The sequence below is a fragment of the Pelodiscus sinensis genome, chromosome 3, assembly GCF_052426305.1.
Source record: "Pelodiscus sinensis isolate ZL-2025 chromosome 3, ASM5242630v1, whole genome shotgun sequence".
NCBI classification, from domain to species: domain Eukaryota; kingdom Metazoa; phylum Chordata; order Testudines; family Trionychidae; genus Pelodiscus; species Pelodiscus sinensis.
The window spans coordinates 54,140,774-54,164,801 of record NC_143054.1 but is presented as its reverse complement, the minus strand read 5'-3'; the positions used below and the strand labels follow the sequence as shown (position 1 = coordinate 54,164,801).

At 39.5% G+C, this 24,028-nt stretch overlaps 1 protein-coding gene across 3 annotated transcripts in view; it reads right to left on the bottom strand.

Annotated features, from left to right (window-relative positions):
- Positions 1-24,028, bottom strand: part of SMAP1 (small ArfGAP 1) — a 197,755-nt gene that overhangs the window by 98,415 nt on the left and 75,312 nt on the right. For all 3 annotated transcript variants that reach the window (XM_075923713.2, XM_075923715.2, XM_075923714.2), the window contains one exon: positions 20,171-20,251. In XM_075923713.2, coding sequence (XP_075779828.2) covers positions 20,171-20,251 — 81 coding nt within the window. The remainder of the gene's footprint in view (positions 1-20,170; positions 20,252-24,028) is intronic.

Here is a 24,028-nt window from a genome sequence, read left to right as displayed (position 1 = left end):
CTGAGATAGAGATTGCTGTTGCTGCTCCTGTGTCCTATATAATGCCCAGGAGTCCCAATAGGGCCAGTTATTGGGCATTGGTACTGGGGGTGGAAGAAGATCCAGTATGATGGCTGCCACTAAGGTGGTGGTCAGGATTGCTTGGGAGAAGGGTGCCTGCCTGGGTGTGTGTACACTCACTGTAGACTCCTCTTCATCGCTGGAAAGCACCTGTACAGATCCTGCAGGAGTGGAGAGGCTAAACCTAGCGAGGTCAAGGTGCTGTCAATATGGAACAGTGGGTACTAATGGTGAAGAGCTGCAGTGCCATTGCTGTTGGTGCTGAAGGCAGTGCCGCAGCTGGTACCGAAGGCGGGGCCAGAGGGATGTGTGGTGACATCGACGCCAAGTGTTTATGTCTGCTCAGTGCTGGGGGCAGTATGGATGCAGTTAGTGCCAAGGTAGATCGTGGCTTTTTTGGTGCTAACGTGGAGTTGGAAGATGCTGGCAGTGCCAACTTAGATTTGTACTTTCTCAGCACCTTGGAACTGGACATAGCAAGGTCCTTAGACCCTGGGGATGCATTGGTGCCTCTCTTTCCAGCACCTTAGATGCAGCCAGTGTGAGGCATTTTGTGAGGTAGTGCCTGTGTTTTTAAAAGGGAGTCACCTCTGGCCACTGAATAGGCTTGCTTTCTGGACTGCTGGTTTGTGCTGAAGCCTGAAGGGGCGTCTTTGTCTGACATCACCATTGGGGATGGTTGCTTTGGTGATGTTGAGAGGTCAAGGTCTGATGCCGGGTGCATGGTGTTTTCTAGCAAGAGTAAATTCAGCAGAAGTTACCTGGACTTCCACATGTGCGCTGTGAGATGTTTACAGTGCTCACACTGGGAAGTAGTGTGAGCTTGTCCCAGTCACCGAACACACTAGGCAACACTTGAAACCTGGGGAACAAGACATCCCAGGGAGAAAAATCAGCCAACAGCAAAAAGGGCCTCAAGAAGAAAAAATATATTTTTTTTAAAACAAATTTTTTAAAACTAACTATGACTATTGAACAAACAGCTACTGTAACAAGAACTAACAACATTAACTATTTAATAAAACTTTCAAAATATTCGGAGGGCATCTCTTAGCTCCAACTGAAGGCAGGGACGGCAGAGAAGGAACTGAATGGACGGTTGTCTGCGCATGCAGAGTAGCTGCACCAGTGGGTGCTGGCTGCCCCCTGTGCACAGCCTACCAAGGGCACTTCTACCAAAATTCTCTGACTAGAGGTGCAGCAGTGCCCCAGACACAGAGTGCAGCACCCATAGGGACACTCCTTGAAGAGCCACCATACCTTTGTTTATACAATAGAGTAGTAATTACCATATGCTTAGCACCATTAACAGAATTTGATAATGCATCTCACCTGGATTTCAGTGGGTATGTTTCATTGTTTCTGTACAGATGCAATAACCATCACATTTGATTAATCTTTTTTATATGATGAATTTGTTATTACATTCCATTGATAGAATACAAAATGCCTGCTTTGAAATCACAGAGATTTCACTCAGTCATTTCAATTCCAACACAGAACACCAGAGGTATCGGTCACAGAATATTTTTTTGATTACTAGTGTCACCTTATTGCCAATTTTCTACCGAACAAGTTGAATAATTGTAGAGTAATAATTATATAGTGCACAGACAAGCGAGGAGCTAAAGATAGTTCTGGTGCTAATACAACTTTTTAAAAAAATGTTTTAGACTGTTGATTAGGACAATACCTTATCTCCCAATACATTCAGCAGCTTCATAATTTTTTGAATATCAGGCCACAATTTTCCAGCAACGAGACGAAGGCTACGTGGCCCCCACTCCCTGAAAATTCTACTAATCCAAGCTACTTCATCAATCTATTTCACACCTCACTCTCCTACCTCTGGTATTAACCTTCAGTTACTCCATCAAGATACATCATAAGCTGTTAGTTAGAGCATGCCTTCCACCCAATTGTAGAGGGTCAACTAAGCAATATATAGTACATTTTTCTTTTTGATAAGCCAAAACGTTTAGTTCTGTATTGTTCAGCATGAAACATAAGCATAGCTGCATGAACGTAACTTGTCAGCTACTCCATTCTCTTTGCTAAAGAGGATCATTGTCCACTTACACATTGTCCTTAAAAGACACTAAAGGCATGTCTAAACTACATCTCTCTTTGAAAGAGGGATGTAAATTAGGCAGATCAAAAGTGCAAATGAAGAGGGGATTTAAATATCCTGTGCTTCATTTGCATCTGAGCGCTTTTTCAAAAAAAATGGTATTTTGAAAGTGAAACTGCTGTCTATACGCGATTCTTTTGGAAAAAAACTCTTGAAAGATCCTGTACTCATTTTTTGAGGAGTACGGGTTCTTTTGAAGAAGGGTCCGTTCCCCCTTCCCCCCCGAAAGAACCACGTCTAGACTGAGCTTTCACTGTCGAAAAACCCATTTTCGAAAAAGCACTTGGATGCAAATATGCAAATGAAGTGTGGGATAATTAAATCTGCACTTCATTTGTGCTTTCAATTTGCTTCATTTACATTCCTCTTTTGTCAGAGGAATGTAGTTTAGATGTGCCCTAAAGGTTCTCAGAATTATCTTTGAGTTGGAGGTGCTTCTTACCATCGAACTCTTAGCAATATATAGAGCTTATCAACTAACCTTACACTCCTTTCTACATTACATTATTTTTTTCAATTTAAGGAATAAAACAGAAGTCTATTTAAGAGCTCTTCGTATCATACCAATTAATGCCATAACATCCTTACTCAAATGTCATGATAATTATTTAAAACTCTCAGACTCATTACTTTAATAACTCTGATATTACTTTGATTTTTGATCAGTGACGCTTTTAAATTTGTGGGCTTCATGAACTCTGCTGGAATCTGTACCTTCACATTTCTGTTCTAACATTTCTATCTAAAGTTAACCAAATTGACTTGTTGCAATGAGAGGCCATGGCAGAATGAACACAGGGGAGCTCAGCATAAAGTGAATGAAAAATCTAAAATGACACTGACTACTAAATGGCTTCTAAAATGAAGATAAAATCTAATACCCAGTAACAATGTACAATTTCACTTTAACTTTAGATGTAGAAGATCAGCAGTATATTATTCAAAGACTGATATTACCACTTTACTACACAGAGTACAGAACTGACAATACTTTGGATTACAGCCAACTGATGTACGTCTGCACCAACTTCAAGCAATTGCCAGTCCTCAAAGTGTAGCATCTTGAAGTGAGGGCAGTTGCACTGACAGAGCAAATAGACAGAATTATTTGCATAGAGACACACTCAAACAGTCCCAATTCAGAACTGATTGCATCAGTCCAGCTGAAGTTGAGGAACCTCGTTTCATGCTAGGAGAATATCAAGTGGAATGGAGGAAAAAATTAACTTAATCACTACCATAATCTGTTAGAAGTATGAGACAGTGATTACTGATCATTCCTCTCAGATTTCAGAGGTCACTCTTGTAAATGAGTTACACTTGTGAGATTTAGATACATTTTCTGTTTGACAATGACTAGGTTTCTGATGTGCTGAGACTACTGCCGATCATGTGACCAATATTGCTTAATTGCATCTTAGTACTATCCATTTGTCAGCATCCATTATCTCTTAATCTTGGAGTTTTGTCTTTGTTTCGGCAACTAACACCTGGTCCATGACTAGGGCTCCTAGGTGCTCCCATAATACAAATAACTGTAAATTTAAGAGATTCAATTATTAGAAACATTGACAGTGTATATGTTGACCATTACTGTCTGATGACTTCCACACATATGGAAATGCAATGGATCTCAAGACTTCTAGAGTGAATTCTTTGATCAAGGTATATAATATGGGGAGGTGAGAGAAAGAAATCTTGGAAGTCTACTTAGAATACCAGAATAGACTTAGTTCCAGGGCTAATGTTAGCTTTTTCTGAAGTTCTTCCAGTTCCACATTCAGGGTCAGCTTCTCACTGCATGAATGAGGAGATAATATCAATTCAATGAAGAATTCAGTTTCTTACTGCGTGAATGAGAAGACAGTATAAATAGGAGCACCTGAAATTTATTTGGCAATGGGGCACTTTCTAAGGGAGGGCAAAGATATGGGCCCTAGTGTAAGCACAGTGCAACCAGACTGCTGGCACAGAAAATGGACAAGGTATAAACTGGGAACTGGAGGAAAACTGACATGTCCTGATGAGCACTCATGTCTGACAAACAACTCTGACAAACAGCTGCTAGGTGCTGAATTCTAAAATCCAGCTGCTTTGTTTATATGCCTAAGTAGGAGATGAGATTTTTTTTAAATCTGTCTCAAAGTCTACAACATTAATATATCAATGTAAAAATGTACAATCATAAATAAATAAACTAGACCACCTAACAAAAGAGGCTCTAAACCCATAAGAACATATGGCAATATATCACTTTGGGTATGCAACTTGATCAGGAAGAGTGTATGAAAAGTACTGAATCTGACAAAACAACCATGGGTAACTCTGATGACCTATCTATCACAGAGTCAAATATTACAATGTAATAAAGTCTAGAGAAATAATTTTTCAATTATTTAAATGATTGGGTAATGGACTAGCTAATGCTAGAGGCACATAAAGAAGAGATTATTCTCAACAGTCATAAGTAATCCAGGAAGTAGTTCAATAATTATAATAGCCACAATACAATTAAGTTCACCATTCTCAGAGAAAGCAGGAGAGCAAGAAAAAATATTATGGTTAAATGGCAAGACTCAAGATGTTACTTAAACCAAGTAGGCAAACAACAACACACACCACAACTACCTCAACCTCATCATCATCAAGGAAATCCAATCCTAGTGAACCAGCAGAAAAGAGCATAAAAACGTCAGGTAAGATGTAAAGGCCAAGAGCTCCAAGAGAAATTAAGCAGCAAATATTCAAAGAAAGAAAAATTTCACCGCAATAAAAATGGGGAACATGTTAATAACCAGAACATTTTACATGCAATTGAGGACAAAGATATTGCAAAGAAGTTCAATTCCTTTTGCCTCAGTCTTCATCACAGATGAAGATATTCAAAAGAATTATCCTGAGTCTACTTTTCCCAAGTAAGAAAAAGGATATGCTTTTAGAGGCTGACCTTTTTATCTGTTTGGTTATATGTATAGCTCCTACAACAACAAGGTCCTGATCACAGATGAAACTTTTTGGTTCCTCAATTTAAAAATAGGAGCTGGAACAAACTGATAAATAAAAAGCATCAGTGACCAGGACTGACTGGTATAATCCCATTTAAATTCAAGATAGCATTATATACTAAAATCCCAAGAATTCTGAAGGAATTTGAAAATAAGTGCTTAATTGCTTATGAAAATATGCTATCTTGCATTAAGATGAAGTAATATACTAGTGGTTAGAAAATACTATACATATAAAAAAGTGATCTTGTGAAGCAGTAAATTTATTTCAGTAATCAAAAGTTAATTAAAAACACCAATGTGAGCATGATAGGTTAAGGACAAACCAGCACAGCAGAGTGTCTCTAACCAAGAATAATTATTTGAGGGTGTTAAAGTAATTGATAAAAAAGAACCAGAATTTTTATCACAACAAGCTACTAAGGAAGCTAGTTGATTATGGAGTAAGAGGTTAGATGATTAGAAATTAGCTAAGAAAGAAAAATCAAGAATAATTTATGGTTTTCAGAATGCAGATTAATAAGAGGTAGCATACCAAAAACAAATGTTTATTTCTAGTACTCTGGAGAAGGGAGACCAGACAGTGAAGGCAATAACATTTACAGATGATAAAAATTGTCACAACAGCCCATAGAAACATCATAACACAAAGCTAAGTGATGGTATATACAATTTAATATTGACAAATGCAAGGTTATGTGTATCAGAACTAACATGAATTATTCATACACCTTGCAGCATTTAAATGAATTGTCAGCACTCCAGGAAAACAACTAAGCACCGCAATGAACAGTTCAATGAAAATATCTGCTCAGAGTGTAGTCAAAAAGCAGTCTTAGGGCACAGAAGGACTAGGATAACAACATTTTAATAAAAAACTAACAGAACAGTCTCGTTTACAATATTGTGTTAAATTATTGTATCACCAAAAGGGTAAAATAAAACAAGAGGGCATTAATTCAAAGACTAGTGACATAAATGATTAGTAGCTTAATGAGAGACTTTAAAGATCAGGACTGTTTATGAAGGACATGAGCTAGAGAGAAGCACACAAAATACAGATTGTTGTACTCATAGGTGATCAGGTGAAAGTTGGTTGTATATAGTATTTTCTACTATATATTTGAGAGAGTTTGTCTGTACAAGAACACCTCCTAAATTTTAAGAGCCAGAACCAAATTCACATATGACGACTGCTATAAATTCAAAATGTACCGAATAAAGTAAACAGACACTATGATTGCAGGTAGTTGAACAAGGCAGTTGTCTTGTTTCTGTTCTGAAAAGACATGCCCATGACATGAGTGAGACTTATGGCAAGAGTGAGGGCTCGTCTAGACTACATTCCTCTTTAGAAAGAGGCATGTAAATGAGCCCAATCGAAAGTGCGAATGAAGCACAGATTTAAATATCCTGTGCTTCATTTGCATATCTGCATCTGATCACTGTTTTGAAAAAGGGGTTTTTTTAAAAAGTGAAACCGCAGTCTAGACGGGGTTCTTTCAAAAAATTTTCAGAAGAACCCCATCTAGACTGCGGTTTCACTTTCGAAAACCCCTTTTTCGAAACAACAATCAGCCGCAAATATGCAAATGAAGCAAGGGATATTTAAATCCATGCTTCATTTGTGCTTTCAATCTGGCTCATTTACATTCCTCTTTCAAAAGGGGAATGTAGTCTAGACGAGCCCTCACTCTTGCCATGAGTCTCACTCATGTCATGGGCACGTCTTTTCAGAATAGAAACAAGACAACTGCCTTGTTCAACTACCTGCAATCATAGTGTCTGTTTACTTTATTCGGTACATTTTGAATTTATAGCTGTCGTCATATGTGAACAATGGAGAATTACTTCTATTTTCAGAATTATACATTTCTATAAGACGTTCCCAATAAAATCAGACACCCTCTGGATTTTGCAAGTGACGGCTAAATTGGACATATTTGGAAAGGAGAATCTACGCTTTTGTATTGGGGGACTAGCAGGTCAAGCCCTAAGAACTGTAACAAGCATTCCCAACTTGGAGTTTTACTCAGCCTGGGTTAAAAGCACAGCTTCCTCCCAGATGGTCTCTTTCTTCTATATCCACAAAAGTAATTTTACAACCCTTTCTGAGTTATTAACTCACCTCAACTGTGCTGGGTAGAAGTCTGTGCTGCTACACTTACTGTATATTCCTAAAATAACATTATCATCAAGACCGGATCCATGATTCTGAAAAAGCACAATGAGCATAAAATGCTACTATAAAGAAGATTGGGTGAACAAACCAATTTCAGATTATACAATTCACTATTTCAATTTCCTTTGTCCTTGAACTGCAGCTAGAATAGCCTGATAATATAGATAAATAGTTATGCTAATTGTGATAATTCTCGTTGGTGAATACAGACCTTTTGTGACTGATTATTTAGAAGTCTGACTTGTTTTGACCTTTATTACCAGAGGCCAACACACAATGTTATTACTGGTCAAGTATTTTTTTTAAACTAAATGTCTCTTAATGTTATAATTCAGGGCTGCTACATGAACAGGAACTGCCACTCAAACAGACCTGGAACATTTTACTAACTGTTACCATCCACATAAATGCCAATCTGCCTAACATTTCACAATCAGCATAAGAAAATACTCAGGGTATTTTACAGTAGAGGGGGAACAGTTAGGTGTATACTCATTACACTCATGATTTGGAAGAGTAATTAAAACACTGGATCTTAACAGTAATTTAATATTTTAAGTGCCATCTTTTCCCATAATCTTTTTCTATACACTAAATGCCAATATCGAAATTCATATTGTGACCTTCAGTTTTCAGAGATGTGAACCACAAGCTCACTTCACTGGAGCTGAAACTGTTCAGTACTTTTGAAAATCAGGCCCGATATATTTAAATGTTTATGCAAAGAATGTTCACTTGTTATGCTTTATAAGCTTTCTTTAAAAAACAAACAACCTCCTGCCCCCACACACCAACCCAGAGTTTTTTTGATGACAGAATTTAGAGCTCAGAGATATTAGTAATTAAAAGAGGAGGATTCAATTAATATTGTATCAATGAGAATTGAGACAGCATAGCTGAGACATTTTTCCTGATATTGACATGCAAGTCAATTTTTGATTCTATAAACAAAAAAACGTACACAGTTTTTGTTGAACATGCAGGCAAATACCAGAAAGTGAAGCTAGATTACCTGGACTTTGCCAGTATCACTTAACGTTTCAAAACATTTTACTTTTCTCTGCAAACCTCTGGTACTTCACACCACTTATCCATGAGTTTTCAGAAGCAACTTTCACTGGTTCAGAAATTTCTATCATGTTACTCAATTAACATAAGCATCAGAGGGTAGCCAAGTTAGTCTAACAGGATAAACTTAAAAAACAACAAATAGTATGGTATCACTTTAAAGACTAACAAAACATGTAGATGGTATCATAAGCTTTCATGGGCACAGAGAAGAAGTGGGCTGTGCCCACGAAAGCCTATTAACATAGTCAGTTGCGAATTATTCAAACCATTGATGTGCATATATTCAGATTTTTCCAGTTGGTCACATACTTGCTTTTTATCAAATCTTGTTTAACAAGATCTCCACAAATGTAACTGTACAAAACTAATTAGTTCACTCTCTCAGCCAGTTCAGAATGATAGATTTCATCTTCTTCCTCCTTAGGATTATGCCTAATTTTTAGTACTACTTTTACTCCAATTATTCACAAATCCCACATCCAACATTTTTTAAAGGAACTAGCTGCACACTCGCCCTCTGAAAATTATGCAGCCAAAATCATTAGTCATTAAAAAAATCTTGGCCCTTATTTCTTTTTACTCTTTTGACTACATGCAAGTCATTATTCTGCCTCCCTTCCTCCCCCCCTCCCCGCCCACACACACCCCCTTTAATTTTTTAAAAGATGGTTTATCATTTCCCAGCAAAGCTAACACTATAAACCTGTTTGGTTCCTATTCTTTGTTCAATTACAATAGAAAATGTTATTTTCCCCTCGTATTTTCTTGAACGGTTATTCATGAAGCCACTAATCCTTTGCATTGTCTTTCAAAGAAGAGGAGGAATTTTAGTCTTGCCTTTTATTTAGGGTCAGATTTATGTTTCTCCAGGCATCTTACAAACTCATGGATACTTGCGCATTATTCAGTAGGTGTCTATCAGTTTCTTTATTGACATCAACAGCCTACCACTCTTGTGGTCTATCAATCCACCATTCTATATAAGTTTAAATTGGTCAATTATTCTCTTGCTCATCAATTCTTCCACCCAAGTAGCAGAGCAGATATATATCTTTCCTTCATCAAAAGTGTATGTAAAACTATCTAACCTGTATTTTAATGTAAATAGCACTTAAGAAATTGTATCTTTTTATTCTTGGTTCAGGCAAGGAAAATATCAGCTTGACCTTACAGATCAATTCTGCCAAAGGTGTGTACTGAATTAATCAAGGATTTCAAAATAGGGTATTGAGAACACCTAGCACAACGATCAGCAATCCCTGTTTATAGGCCAGTTTGTCATTCCAATAAATTTAGTAAAATCTGTCTGATTTAGTACTCCACAAACATTAAAGCAATATTCATGACATCCAATTTGGAGGTTCCAAGGACTAGATAAGGGAGGACAGATGCAGATAGGCATTTCAATTGTCCTTCAAAGCTCTGGTTTATTTTACAAGAAAGTAACTGTTGAAGGGAGATGGGGTTGGGGGGGGGGGGGGGCACAGTCAGAGAGAACGAGATAACCATATAGTGGACTGTATAACCAGAAGTAATCACTTCCAAGACCCAGCTTTCTGATGTTGTAACTTCCCACACACTACAGAAGTGTGCAAAACAGTTTCCATTGGGATGAACAGGAGAAGGGTAGGAATTTGTTAGATCTAACAGACTGAGCAGAATGCAGCTCTCAAGCTGCCTATCAACATTGTTCAGCTGAAGAGGATTGCACATTGCCAGGACATGAAGCAGCAGACTATTTCTTCTGAAAATATTGCTGTCTCCCTGGAGGTTCCGTGATCTATAGTAAGATGGTTGAAACAGTCTTTGAAAGAACTGATGTGTATTTTCTTTGAGTTGCATGTGTGTATACTCTAAGGGACCATCATGTCACTCAAGAGTCTTTTAAAAAAAAGCAGTGGGATTCATATTCTCTCTCTCTCACACACACACACACACACACACACACACACACACACACACACACACACACACACACACACACACACACAAATGTCAACCCATCAAAGGGTAGACCTTCTATTGTATTTTGCGCCTCCCTCAATTGGAATGTTTTACAACTCAAGTCAGGATGCTATAGGCATCACCTCCACCACAGCAACAAATCACAATGCTGTTAGTCCCATCTAGACCAGTCTGTAAAGATGCTCTGGCTATGGACTGTCCCTCAAACAATGAACTGAAAATGACCCTTTTAAATCTTGTAGTAAAACAATTCAATGAACTCTAAACATTCATTATACTTTATATAGCCATACCTCACCAACAAAGCCTAATAATTAACTGTTCTAACCTGATGAGTTAACTAATTTTTATCCCAAACAGATCATGCATATTAAGGTCCTTATTCTGGGGGGGCTGGTGTGGAACAATGTCATTTCATTATTTTATTCGTAGTATCTACTAGAGAATTTGGAAGTCAATGCGAAAATAAAAATTGAGCCATTAGCTGATATATAATACCTCTGGCCAGCCTTTTCACAGGTTGGAGGTACAGTACATGCTATTGACTCTTAAAAAGGAAACATTTCTGGCCATCTTTTATTTGTTGGAGAACTGGAATCTTACCTACCATCAGGAAGGATAGTATTGTGATCTCACTTTATAACAAGTGCGAGCAATAATTTTTGATGTGGGAAAAGAGCACTCCAAGAATTTGGAAAGTGGTTGAGGGCCACACTCTTCCTTGGTATCAATGGGAGGGAGGGTGGGTGCAGAAGGGAGCTTGGGGTAAGGGATTGAGGTGAAGGAGGGAGAATGGAGTCTGGGAGGGAATTTGAGTGAATGAGGCAGTTGTGACCTAGGGCAGGGCACTGAGGTGCAGGGTTTTGGGATGTGACCTAGAGTATGAGGACACTATGATCTCAGGCAGGAGATTGCAGTGCCAGATCTGGGAGAGTATGTGTGCGCAAAGGGGTGGGGGGGGGGGAAGGATTGGATACATGGAGTAGAGGGGCAGGAGTGGCGGGCAGAGGGTTGGGAAAGGGAAGGGCTGGGTGCTAGTGACAGACTCTGCCCAGAAGACTTACCAGCCAGCTGCAAACCAAACCTGCCTACAGAGCTAAAGGCTTGCAGAACTTAAAATGGTTCTATGTGCCCCACCATGTGTGAGAGTGACTGACTAAGCAGGAAAAGAGGTGGATTGTGCTTTGTGGCTGCCTGTTGTTCAAACAGCTCCATTGGCCAGTTTCTGGCCAGAAACTGGCCAATGGGATTCTGCTGGGGGTAGGAGCAGCATCTAGAATCCTCCCCCCTCCTCTACAGTTTAAAAAGAGAAAATGCCCCACAGCTGCATTTCTGAGCAGGATGAAGGGCAAAGCAGGGGAGGCTCCCCACTGCCTCTGCAAGATGGATCTAGTGGCTTCACAGACCAGATCCAGCCTGCACGCTGTATTTTTCCAAGGCCTGCTTTATAAGAACAAGGGACCACTGTACTGATTTGTAAGAGCTACAGGTGATCACCTTGATGTCTGTTCCAGGGAAGGTGTTTGTGCATGTTTTGCTGGCACACTTGGAGCCTCTGTTACATCAGAAATTTAATCTACAACAGTCAGGCTTTATGAGGGAAAAGTCCATATTAGATGCCATTTTGGCTCTCTACTTTTTGTTGGACATACACCACAAGTTCAGGAAGCCTCTGCACATAGCGTAAATTGATCTTAAGGGTGCATTTGATTCAGTTGACTTGTGCCATGCTATGAAAGGCCTTAAAGGGCATAAGTGTCCCTATAATTCTGGTTTTGATTAGAGAGATGCATAATGGAACCACTGTCCGCGTAAGTCTTGAGAACTGGATGTCAACACCAATTAAATCAATATCTGACATCAGACGACGTTACCTCATCATCAGGCACTGGATTTCATAATGCAGAAATCTGTCAGTTACATAAATATCATAATTGCTCACTCTCAGACCCTAAGTATGCTGCTGATGTTGTTCTTCTAGTACAGAGTCGCAACAGGTTTCACAAGACACTCTAGAAAATAGAGGAATGGGCTTCCAGGTTTTGTGGTGAAAGACAAAACTGCAAAATGTAGCATTAGGTCTCACTCATGATTCTCATCTCTTTAAACAGTTTTGTTCAATCAGTGTCCATTTTTTGCCCTGTGGATATTATACTCATTAGTTCATCCAACCGTCTAATGGAGATTCTACATCAAATTGGCAACAGAGCAGTTGCCATAGGTCATTTACAATGAATAAGGAATAAACATCAATCAGATGCAAAAGTTTAACATGTTTACCAGGATAACTGGCTAACTGCTGTTTGGTCTACCGGAGCAATTCCTCACCCACTATGGGTGGGATACTGCATCAGTCCAGTTGGGCCCACCACATTGTGGGTGAGGAGTCTGTGGCAGTGCTCCCCACCCCTGCACCCACAACAGGCAGTTAGTCCTATAGTTAAACTGGTTAACGATTTTACATGGGATTTTACATCCCTGACTCAGCACAACCACCAAGTTCAGGATCTATTCAAGCTGTATCCTCCCCATGCTATTGTTCAGCTGTGAAACAGACACAACACCGCTCGGACTGGGAAATGCTGGAGACTTTCCATGCAAAATGCTGACACTGCATATTGGGCATAAAGTGGAATGACAAAATCTGTAATATGTATGTTTATGTTCACTCTGGTCTACAGACTACCAATGTCACTGTCCACAGATGGTACCATATGCGTTTTAGACATGTTACAAATAATGCCACAAAGTTGTCTAGTGAACACCGTTCTCTGCATGGCTTGTAACATCCGGAATAAAATTCTACCAGCTGAGTGGTAGAAGCGGTTCTGAGACAGATCCCTATAGGTTCATCAAGTCAGTTGAAATGTTAAACTCATTTCTCTTAACATATCCCAGGATATTATGGTGAGAAGTTTTTTTTAAGCTGCATTACACTACTGATTCATATTCATTATGTAATTCACTATAGCCCCCAGGATCCTTTTAATCAGTACTACCAACTAGTCATTTATTCCCCTTTTGTAGTTATGCATTTGATTTTTCCTTCCTAACTGAAGTACTTTGCACATGTCTTTTTATTAAATTTCATCTTGTCCAATTCAAATAATTCTCCAATATGTCAAGATTCTTTTGAATTCTAATCTAGTCCTTCAATGTGCTTGCAAGCCATCCCATCTTGGCAAACAATTTTTTAGTTTTAGTTTTTGTCAAGAAGATTGATGGTGATGAAATGCCTAACATAGTGAATTCTAGTGGAAATGGGATAGGTTTAGAATTTAAATTAAAAAAAAAAGTTAAAAATTATTTAGAAAAGTTAGAGATCTTGAAATCACCAGGGCCTAATGAAATGCATCCTAGAATACTCAAAGAGCTGATAGAGGAGATATCTGAGCCTTTAGCTATCGTTTCTGAAAGGTCACGCAACTCGGAAGACCGTCCAGAAGACTGGAAAGGGGCAATTATATTGCCCATCTATAAAAAGGGAAATAAGAACAACCCAGGAAACCACAGACCAGTCAGTTTAACTTCTAAGCCAGCAAAGATAACGGAGAAAGCAATTAAGGATTTCATCTGCAAACAACTGAAAGATAAGAAGGTGATGGGTAACAGCCAGCATGGATTTATTAAGAACAAATCACGTCAAACCAATATAATAGCTTTTTTTGATAGGATAACAAGTCTTGTGGATAAGGGAGAAGCGGTGGACGTGGGATACACAGACTTAAGAAAAGCATTTGATACACTCTTGCATGACCTTCTTAAACTAGGGAAATACAACCTAGATGGAGCTACTACAAGGTAGGTGCATAGCCATCCTCAGAGAGTAGTTATTAATAGTTCACAGTCATGCTGGAAAGGCATAACAAGTAGGGCTCTGCAGGGGTCTGTTTTGGGACTGGTTCTGTTCAATATCTTCATCAACGATTTAGATATTGGCATAGAGAGTATGATTAAGTTTGCAGATGATACCAAGCTGGGAGGAGTTGCAACTGCTTTGGAGGATAGGATCATAATGCAAAATGATCTGGACAAACTAGAGAAACAGTCTGAGGTAAATAGGATGAAGTTTAATAAGGACAAATGCAAAGTACCCCAATTAGGAAGGAACAATCTATTTTACACATACAGAATGGGATTGTCTAGGAAGGAGAACCGCAGAAACTGATCTTGGGGGGTTTGGTTCACCTTGTGGATCACAAGCTAAATATGAGTAGGAGCTGGGGCAAAGAGAGCCTAGGGCCAGGGCAGGGGCAGGCAGAACTTGGGGGTGCAGTGGGGCACTGGGGAAGGGACTCCCTGCCCCCGCATACAGCACAGTGTGCCATCTGTCAGCTACCCAGCCCTGGCTCTGCGGAGCAGGCCCAGCCCCACCCCGTTATGGAGCAGGAGGCAAGAGCCAGGGACATGTGCACCCTTCTCCCCATCTGGCAAGTTAACGAGGGGCAGCCACCCAGCCAGCTAGTTGTGGCATTCAACCTGCTGAGGCTGCACTGCACTTCAGCTGGGCTGGAAAAAAAGGGGCAGCCACTCTGCCAACTGGCCATGGTGATCGACTAGTCAATCACAATTAATGGGTTGGTGAGCACCAGTATGGGTTATGTACTTGTATTTCAAATGTTTGCTTCTGGGACACACCAAAATAAGCTTGGCTAAACTAATTGTCCTTTCATAATAGTAAACTAAATAGAAGTAGAGACAGACAGACAATGAACCTTAATCCAATGGACAGTGGATTGTGCCAATCCACATCTGATGAGCTTTTCTGTGAACCTTCAGACGAGCATGGAAGCAATGGTGTTCACCTGTCAACAACTGAGTTATGCATGGCCAGGTAACTTGCTCATGTGACAAACTCCATCTTGGGTTATCCTTTTATACAGGAGAACAATGGGAGTCTGTTCACATGGCCCGCGATATAAAAAAGGGCCCTGGAGATTCTTTCATTTTGTCTTCAATACTGCGCCTCCCCCCCGGAGGATATTTGCTATGAATTGAAGCCTGAAACAAATAACTGAGGACCCATCCTAAGAGCAGATGTATTCAAAAGACTTCATTTAAGATGGCAAATTATTCCATCACTGCTACAAGACTGCACCAAGAACTTTACGGTTGATGTATATAATTTGATTTCTTTATTCATAAAGAAAGAAAGGTAAAGCTACTCCATTTAATTTCTAGTGAAAGCCATTAGTGATACTTAAGGTACTTAATGACCCGGTGACAAAGTCAATGATCTGTAAATGGCTGTATTTGTCATGTAAGCCTAAAATGTGGTTGGTCCTACAAAAGACATGTGAGCATGCCATCCAGGGCTGTAACTCATCTGGAATTTGATACTCTTCCATGACTATGGGTACAACTGAATAAAGGATTCCTGCCCTAGGAAACAACAGCAAAAAAGAATTGTCTTCAGTTGGCCTTTGAAACTGCTTCCCCACCTTAAGGGGACACACATGAAGAAACATGAAAGTAAAGATTAAGGAGAGACGACCCAGGCCAGAGAAAAGATCAACTCTGACAAGAAGAATTTTACATGAAATAAGGACTAGGGTGAGCAATGTGATTGGTAATTTCTCTGAGTGTATTAGGCTTAGCTGGCATGTTTTATCTATTTTAGATTACTCACTTGCTTTGATCATCTGTGTGTTTTCACTTGCAATCACTTAAATCCTACTTTTTATACTTAATGGTTATCGGGGGGAAGGGGGGAGAAGAGATAGGACATTCAACAGCTGTGCATCTCTCACTTTCATTAATAAAGAGAGTGAACCATATGAGCTTTCTCTGTGTATAACTTTTATACGAAGTAAAATGGATTTATTTGGGGTTTTGGTGCTTTTTAAGGCTGCACTCTTGGTTGCTGTCAAATCCTTGTAGCTGAGCCCTCCCATAGCTGAGCTGTTCTCAGTGTCTGTGTTAGTCTGCTAGGGGTTGTAACCCCAATTTCTGTCCTCGGCAAGATTTACAATGTTTCCACAGGGATAAATCTGTCATGCAATTAAATTTCAATAACAAATATGCTGATATTGAATGAACTAGAATAGTCTCCTCACTACTTGCCTGTATTTTGTAAATTCTGCAGGACTAATGGAAGCAGAAAAAATATTTTGTTACTGAAACAGATACACCAGAAACAGACAGGAGCAAAGCTGTTGATTAAGTGATACAACTTCAACAGTCTGCTTTCTAACCATAATCACTAAGTAAAAAATGTTAATAAACCAGCCTAGTCTCCATGCTGTTTAAGCTAAGGTCAGTCAAACTGATGGAATATTCTGAATAAAAAAATTGTAAAAAACCTCCATATTCCTAAGTAGCAATTTGTAATCATTAACAATTTAATTTTCACAATTCAATTGAATCTGGCACCCTTAGGGAACCACAAGCACTTTAAAAGCAGAGAATGTTTCACTGGTCTTATGCTAAAGACCTGAGACACAGGAGTATCTTAACATACATATTTTTTAGAGAAGAGGAGACATTTTGGAGCAATAAGCCTTTGAGGATCAAGAATAAAAGCATACAGTTACTACAGCAATCACAAAGCCAATCAGGAAATCAAAGTGTAAAAGGTAAGTTGCGCCACACTGCTTATTTATATTCAGCTATTTCTTCAAAATAATGTAACAGATTTTAAAACTTGGTTGGAAGATAAAGTTCTTTAATGGACAGCTCCCTTAATCTAGCCAAAAACTCGAAGGCACTACATGGCCTCATACACAAACCAATCAGCATTATTACCACCATATTTTGGAACAATAGCATTAGCTTCAGTACTTGACTGTCTGCTTTGTTCTCTCAAACTAAAATATGGGGTAAGCCCACAAGATGAATAAAAAAAAATCTTGTCAAACTTCTGGCTGAGTGCTGCTTTTGAAATACATAAAACGATGCCTTTCTCCACCCTCACACACTAACATGAATTATTAAATGTACACAGTGTTGTTGTAATTAGGCTGGGCCCTCATCTTATGAACTTGAAGAGCTGTGTATAAGGTCAAAAGTGTGTGTCTTTCACAACCAGAAGCTGATCCTATCCAAAAGATTATCTGACCTACATTGTTTCTCTTGAGTTATTAAAGAACTACCCAAACTAGCAATCAGTAAGATCACGTTCACATTAGGGGGAAAAAGCCAACAAGTTAAAAAGTGTGAATCCTAGCGTAAAGTGTACAGCTATAGAGCAGTTGGAGTTTTAATACAACTGAGGTGAACTCTGGGGAGATTTTGCTTGATCAGCTAACATGAAAGATAGTGAATAGAAGGCCTTTTTCATAGTGAAAGTGAGGCCTCAGAATAAACTGTGTAGGCCTACTTTTGATACAATACTTTCTCACCTTTATCACCTGCCTGGATGAACAGTGAAATAATTAACTATGCTGGCATTTAAAGTATCATTTTTGGCATTTGATTTAGCATACACTAGAATGAACTGTGATGTTCACACTTTTGAGCTAGTTTCACATGTACTAAAAGCTTATTTCTACATTACAAATTTTTGCCACTGCAAATTGCATTGGCATAAAACCACCATAGTTAATATATAGCTAAAGCTCTTGCACAGTTAGCTTTGTCGTACCGATCATGAGTTCGTGTTTCAACATGCAGTGCAAAATGGACAGCATCCTGGTGTGCAGCTTGTCAACACCCAAAATGCTGTCTTTTGGAAAGTTTTGCAAATGTAGAGTAGTCGAGTTCCCATCATGCAATATTCTCCACTCCATAATGACATCTCCATTTCATAACTTTCACACCTATTTTGAAAATCTCATGAACCTGCACAGATCTTGCTCTTTGCCATCTAACAGGGGCACAGAGCCCACACAAATCTACATTACTGTCACTGGCATTACAAGCACAGGGTGTACTACTTGCCAGCATTTGCAGAGTCACAAGAAGAGATGATTTTCTGCAGGTTAAATGGCTCTGGGACGTAGCAAGAACCAATTCAAGGTTGTTGCTGGCATTAAAGGAGCAGGCTAGGAGAGTGGGCTTCCAGTCAACATGACCCGTTGGCAGTACAGCTCACAGTGGCAAAACAGCAGTCAATGTTAGACAGCTTCTGGAAGACTGAAAGAGTTCACCCTAATAATGCAACATCTGCACTCACACCTCAACTTCAGTACATCGACCATGGCTCAATGAGGAGTTTTACTATGGAGAACTCCAATCAGTGAGAAAAAATTTAGTGTAGAGAGCTGCACATACAGGGTGATGCAAAGCTATTTACGTGGCACCCAGAACTGGATATAAAACTCCAGCTGAGGCCAAATCAGCACAGAAGAATTACTTTGTGTCTTGCTTACAACACTCCTATTAGTACATCCCACAATGTTTGCTTTTTTTGCAACAGTGTCACATTGTTGACTCACTTAGCTTGTGGTCCACTGTGTCCCCTTTCCATAGTACTCATTCCTAGGTAGTCATTTCACATTTTTTGTACGTGCATGTTATCACTAAAACAGATTGTAAGTTGGAGAATCAGACAGATACTAGTTTCCCAGAAACAACAACAACAACAACAACAACAACGAGAGTAACCAATGCCCAGGCAGAGTGTCAATGGCCATTTTCCAGCAAGACAGCTACAATGTAATGACTTACCTGCATGAAGCCACCCTAAGGAAACTACTCATCTTTGCCTGGAAACTCAGGGCTTGTTTACTCTGGCAACTTACTGTGCTGTAATATTCTTACTCAGGGGTGTGAAAAAACATACACCTCCGAGCGCACCAATTTACAGCATTGTGAAGCGCCAATGTAAACAGGCTCCAGAGCTGGGAACTATGCCTCTCATTTATTTGGTTTACATAGAGCACTGGATATCTGTCTCCCAGCACTGGTGCCATGGCCATATTTTTACATTTTAAATGTAAACTTAGCCTCAGCAATGCCTCCAGACATGCCTGGGCTTGTGCTTTCCAACTTAATAAAAACTTATCACAGGGACCCATGCTTTTGTCTCTCCTGCCCTATGTGCAAGGATACTCTGAAGAATCCAACAGATGCATGGGTCCAGATTTCAAAGGTGAAATCTCTGTTTTATGAACTGCAGTGTCCAATGAGGTGAGAAAAAAACTGCACGATCTAGTTTGTTGCCCCGTCTAATATGGTTGAGAGTTTAGACTGTTTAATATTTTCTTTTGGTAACTACTCTGAATTTTTGCCTAAAACTTAATAGTCACTTAAATTCTTTGTAGTCGATAAACTTCTTTTACTATTTATTTTTACCAATTAGTTGTATGAAGTGTATGGTAAATTTGTTCACCAGTTTTACAAAGACTAGTGTATATCCACTTTCTATTGATCAATAGTGAATTAATTAATAAATTAGATAATATATTTTTGGGGTACAGAGCTGGGAGCTGAGGGAGATTTGATCTGGTGCATTACTCAGATTCATAAGTGACTCTGGGAGAATTCATGAGATCTGGCTGGGTGCTGGGCTCCACATACAGCAACTGGAGGGTTGACTGCTGATCATTAGTAAGGCATGGTGAAAGACAGCTTCGGCTCGGAAGAGGGCAGAGTGGTTCCTCGGTAGGATCTCAGTCAAACAGTTTAATAACAGCCCTTTTTCCCTGTTCCCTTCATGCGAATGGAAAGTTACTTCCGATCCTCAGTCCTTGCAGGTAGGACAATCACTCAAATAATTATGAATTACATTTCAAATATCTCTAACTCCAGGCATAATACATGGCTTAATGCCATATCTATTTGTAAATTAAAAGAAATAAAATGAAATAGCTTTACCTTTTCAGTTGTTAGGGGTTTCAATGGCTTTTCTGATTCCCTCTCTCTCTTCTTCTCATCTTTTTTTTTCTCTTTTTCCTTCTGTAAAAGAAAGACCATGTTACTTGACAGGAAAAAAAAATGTTTGCAAATATTATTAACTTAAATTTTAAATTTTAAGTAAATCCTGCTGAGCACAAATGAAAGTTTTCATATAAAATATAGAAACTTATTCTACATCTTAGAGTTATAATTTTTGAAAATGTTGAAACAAAATTATTTATTGTACTTTCATCCTGTATGTTATAGTAATAGTCTATAATCAGTATGGTAGTTTTCAATGTTGCAAAGAGAGATTACCAAACTAAAATAAGTCTCTAGTCAGTAAAAAAGCCAAGCTGTTTCAGGCTCAGCAATCTAGTTTTCTAAGTGAAGATGTTTCAAGACACAACAGTTAGTGATTTTTAACTTCTAATAGCAGGGGTTCACACTAAGGATGGTAAGTACCATGTAATTCACTAAGCATTTTTGCATAGACTACTCAATTAGTCGATAGGGCAGCACTGCCCATTTGAAACACTGCCACGGCATTTCAAAGGGGAAGTACCGCACAGAGCCACGGTCAGCTGGGGGCTCCCCAGCTAACTGTGGGGTCCACATGGCGCTACCCCTTTGAAACACTTCCACAGTGTTTAAAAGGGGCAGTGCACATGGAGCCCGGAATCAGCTAGAGAGTCCCCAGTTGACTCTGGGCTCCACGTGGTGCTGCCACTTTGAAATGCTGTGGTGGCATTTCAAAAGGGCAGCGCCGTGCTGAGCCCAGGATCAGTTGTGTGGTGCTAAGAAGCAGCAAAGGGGGAGAGCGACTAGTCAACTATCTGATAAGCACATGCTTATCAGATAGTCGACTAGTTAACTAGTCCTTAACATCCCTATTACACACCTCATTACACTTCGGAGTGAATAGGAAATAATTTTTAAATGTATAATCTGAGTTCAGAGAACTATGGCAGTTAGAATAACGTTCATTTTCAATTAGTACTACTTTGATCAGTTTCTTCCCCCCCCGCAAAAATCATTTGTACTATTTTTTCAACAGTTTGTCACCTGCAACAGTGCGGTACCAGCTTTTTCAAAGTTTGCATAACTATCTGGCATAAAGTTACAATTAGTGTATAATATTAGATTTGTGGCCCACAATAAGATTAAACTAATTTTTCAACACACCCTAGACTTTTTCCCCTTAGTGTCAATGAACAGCCTTGTTGAAGAATAATCTTTTAGTTATGAAGTATAATGGTAAAAAATGTTCAATAATCCTATTTTTAAAAGTCTTCAAGTAGAGTCAGTGCTGAGACATTAGTTTAAATTACTTGTGAAGTCTGAAGCATCTGCATTTTTCTCTTGGTAATTTAAGATAAGGTAAGAATTTGGATATGAAAGGTCTCACACTTGAGTGCTAATTTATTGAAGGACCTACAATAAAATTAATTTGAATTTATTAATTCATTTATTTGTAAATGTTCCAAACTCATTCTGTGCAGAGAGCAAATGTTATAATTTTGGGAAGATACACCATATGTTCTTTACACAAAAACAAGGTTGAATTCCCGCTTGCTTAATGGATAAAATTTTGAAAAGCACAATTCCCATTTCAGAAGTTATCTTAGAAACTGAGAAACTTAAGAATCTAAGTCACCTTGAGCATAGGATTCAGGCCCCCAAGTAACTTAGATGCTTTTGAAAACGTTGCCTAACACTCCTTATCTCACAAGTTTTCAGTTAGTGTCAGGAGATATGAGAAATATCAGGCCTAAAATGATCTAGTTTTTATAATTGTAGTACATGGCACTAATAAACTGAGGTTTTGAAGCTTGCACAAATTATGCCTATGAAACACTGAATGCCTTTACTTGAATGCAATGTACTATGATACTCTGAAGAGGGAACAATGAAATCAAAAAAGATTCAATGTTGTATTACAGTACTATAACCTTGCTACATTAATTGACCTTTATTGTATCAACTTTTTCTTCTCCCCCACCCTACCATAGAAATCCACAGAAAGCCACCAAAAAATTGCCACCTTAAACTGGGACCAAAATAATATTGCACATTAATCATAATTTTATGTTAGACATAATTATGCAAGTTTTGCAGAATTCTTATCACATTGCTCCATGTGCCGAACTGTTGGGAAGATACGGGACATGAATGAGGTTATGTAGGTTCAATAGGGTGACCATCCATCCCGATTTTACCAGGACTACCCCATATTTAACATGTCTTCCAGGCATCCCAACTTTTTTTTAAAAAGGGGACAAAATGTCCCATATTTGCATACCCTCTGCTGGTCCTTGAGTTCCCCAGTCAGTGCAGCTGCAGCAGCCTCCTATTTGTGGCTGGCAGTATAACAGGCACCAACCCATGTAGCCAGGCAGGGTGCCAACAAAGAAACAGAAAGAAACAAGGTAGTACTGTCTCCCCCCCCCTTCTTTAAGGTGCACAGGGAGGGAAGGAATCTGCCAGCCTTTCCTGGGTGGCCCCAGTGTTCAGCTTGGGGAAAAACGCAGGAAAGTCTATCTGTTCATTCATGTGGAAGGCAGAGAGAACTTTCTGAAGAAATCTGGCATGGGGTCAAAGCGTCACTCTGTTGTTGCTGCTGAAAATTGTATAAGAGGGGTTCGCCATTAGGGCTGCAAGTTCCCCTACTTGCGACTAAAAAGGAGATTATTGCGACTAGAAAGGAGACCTTCATAAATAGGTATGACTAAGGACAGGTTGTCAATGGCTCAAAAGGTGGCTTCATCAGGCTCTTAAGTACGTGATTGAGGTCCCACATGGGAACTGGTGGGTAAATGGATGAAAAGGTATTTTGTAGACCAGTGAGGAATCTTTTGGCGATTGGGTTAGAGGGGAAATAATTATCCTCAGTGGTGTAAAGAAAGGCTGCTATAGCAGCTGCATAAACCTTGATAGTACTTAAAGCCAGGACCGACCCTCTAAGTATAAGGTATAGTCCAATAGGAGGGGGAGGGTTTCAGAGAGTATAGTGTGAGTACATTTAAGCCACTGGGAGAATCAGTTCCATTTGTAGAAGTACATTCTCCTGGTGGATTCTCTTCTGCTGTTGATTAGTATTTGTTTTACTCTGAATGGGTGTTTTCAGCATCCTGGAACCAAGAAGGAGCCAGGCATGGAGGGGAGAGGGTGGGATTTGTGCGGTTTGGGGTGGAGAACTGTTTGAGACACGATCACATTGATTCTTGGAGAGACGATTTTGTTGAGGTGGTAAAGCGTATGGCTCCGTTACTGTTATTCTGTGGAGGTAAGGATACCATGTCTGACTCAATCATGCTCGTGCGATGAGAATCATGGGTGCTCACTCTGTTCTGCTTTTGATGATGTCCTTGTGGAGCATGGGAAGGTGTAGGAACGTGTAGAATAACAGTGCATCCCATTTGATGGAGAAAGCATTCCCGAGAGAGTGCTTCCCTAAGGCTGCCCTGGAACAGTAAAGGTGGCATTTGCGATTGTCCCTGGTCATGAAAAGGTCTACGTCTGGCTGATCCCATTGGCATAACACATAACTGAGGGTGTGCATGTCTCTCTTCCATCCGTGGCGGTGGCAGAACTTGTGAATGAGGGCGTCTGCTGTAACGTTTAGCACCCCTGGGAGGTAAGTGGCAACGGAGGTAATCTGGTGCACCAGGCACCAATTCCATAGTTTGAGAGCTTCCGTGCACAGGGATGGGGATCGCACACTGCCTAGCCGATTAATATAATACATGCAAGTGGTGTTGTCTGTCAATGTTGACAGTCTTGTGAGATATATAGTGTAGGAAATGCTGGCATGCATACCACACTGCTCTCCGTTCT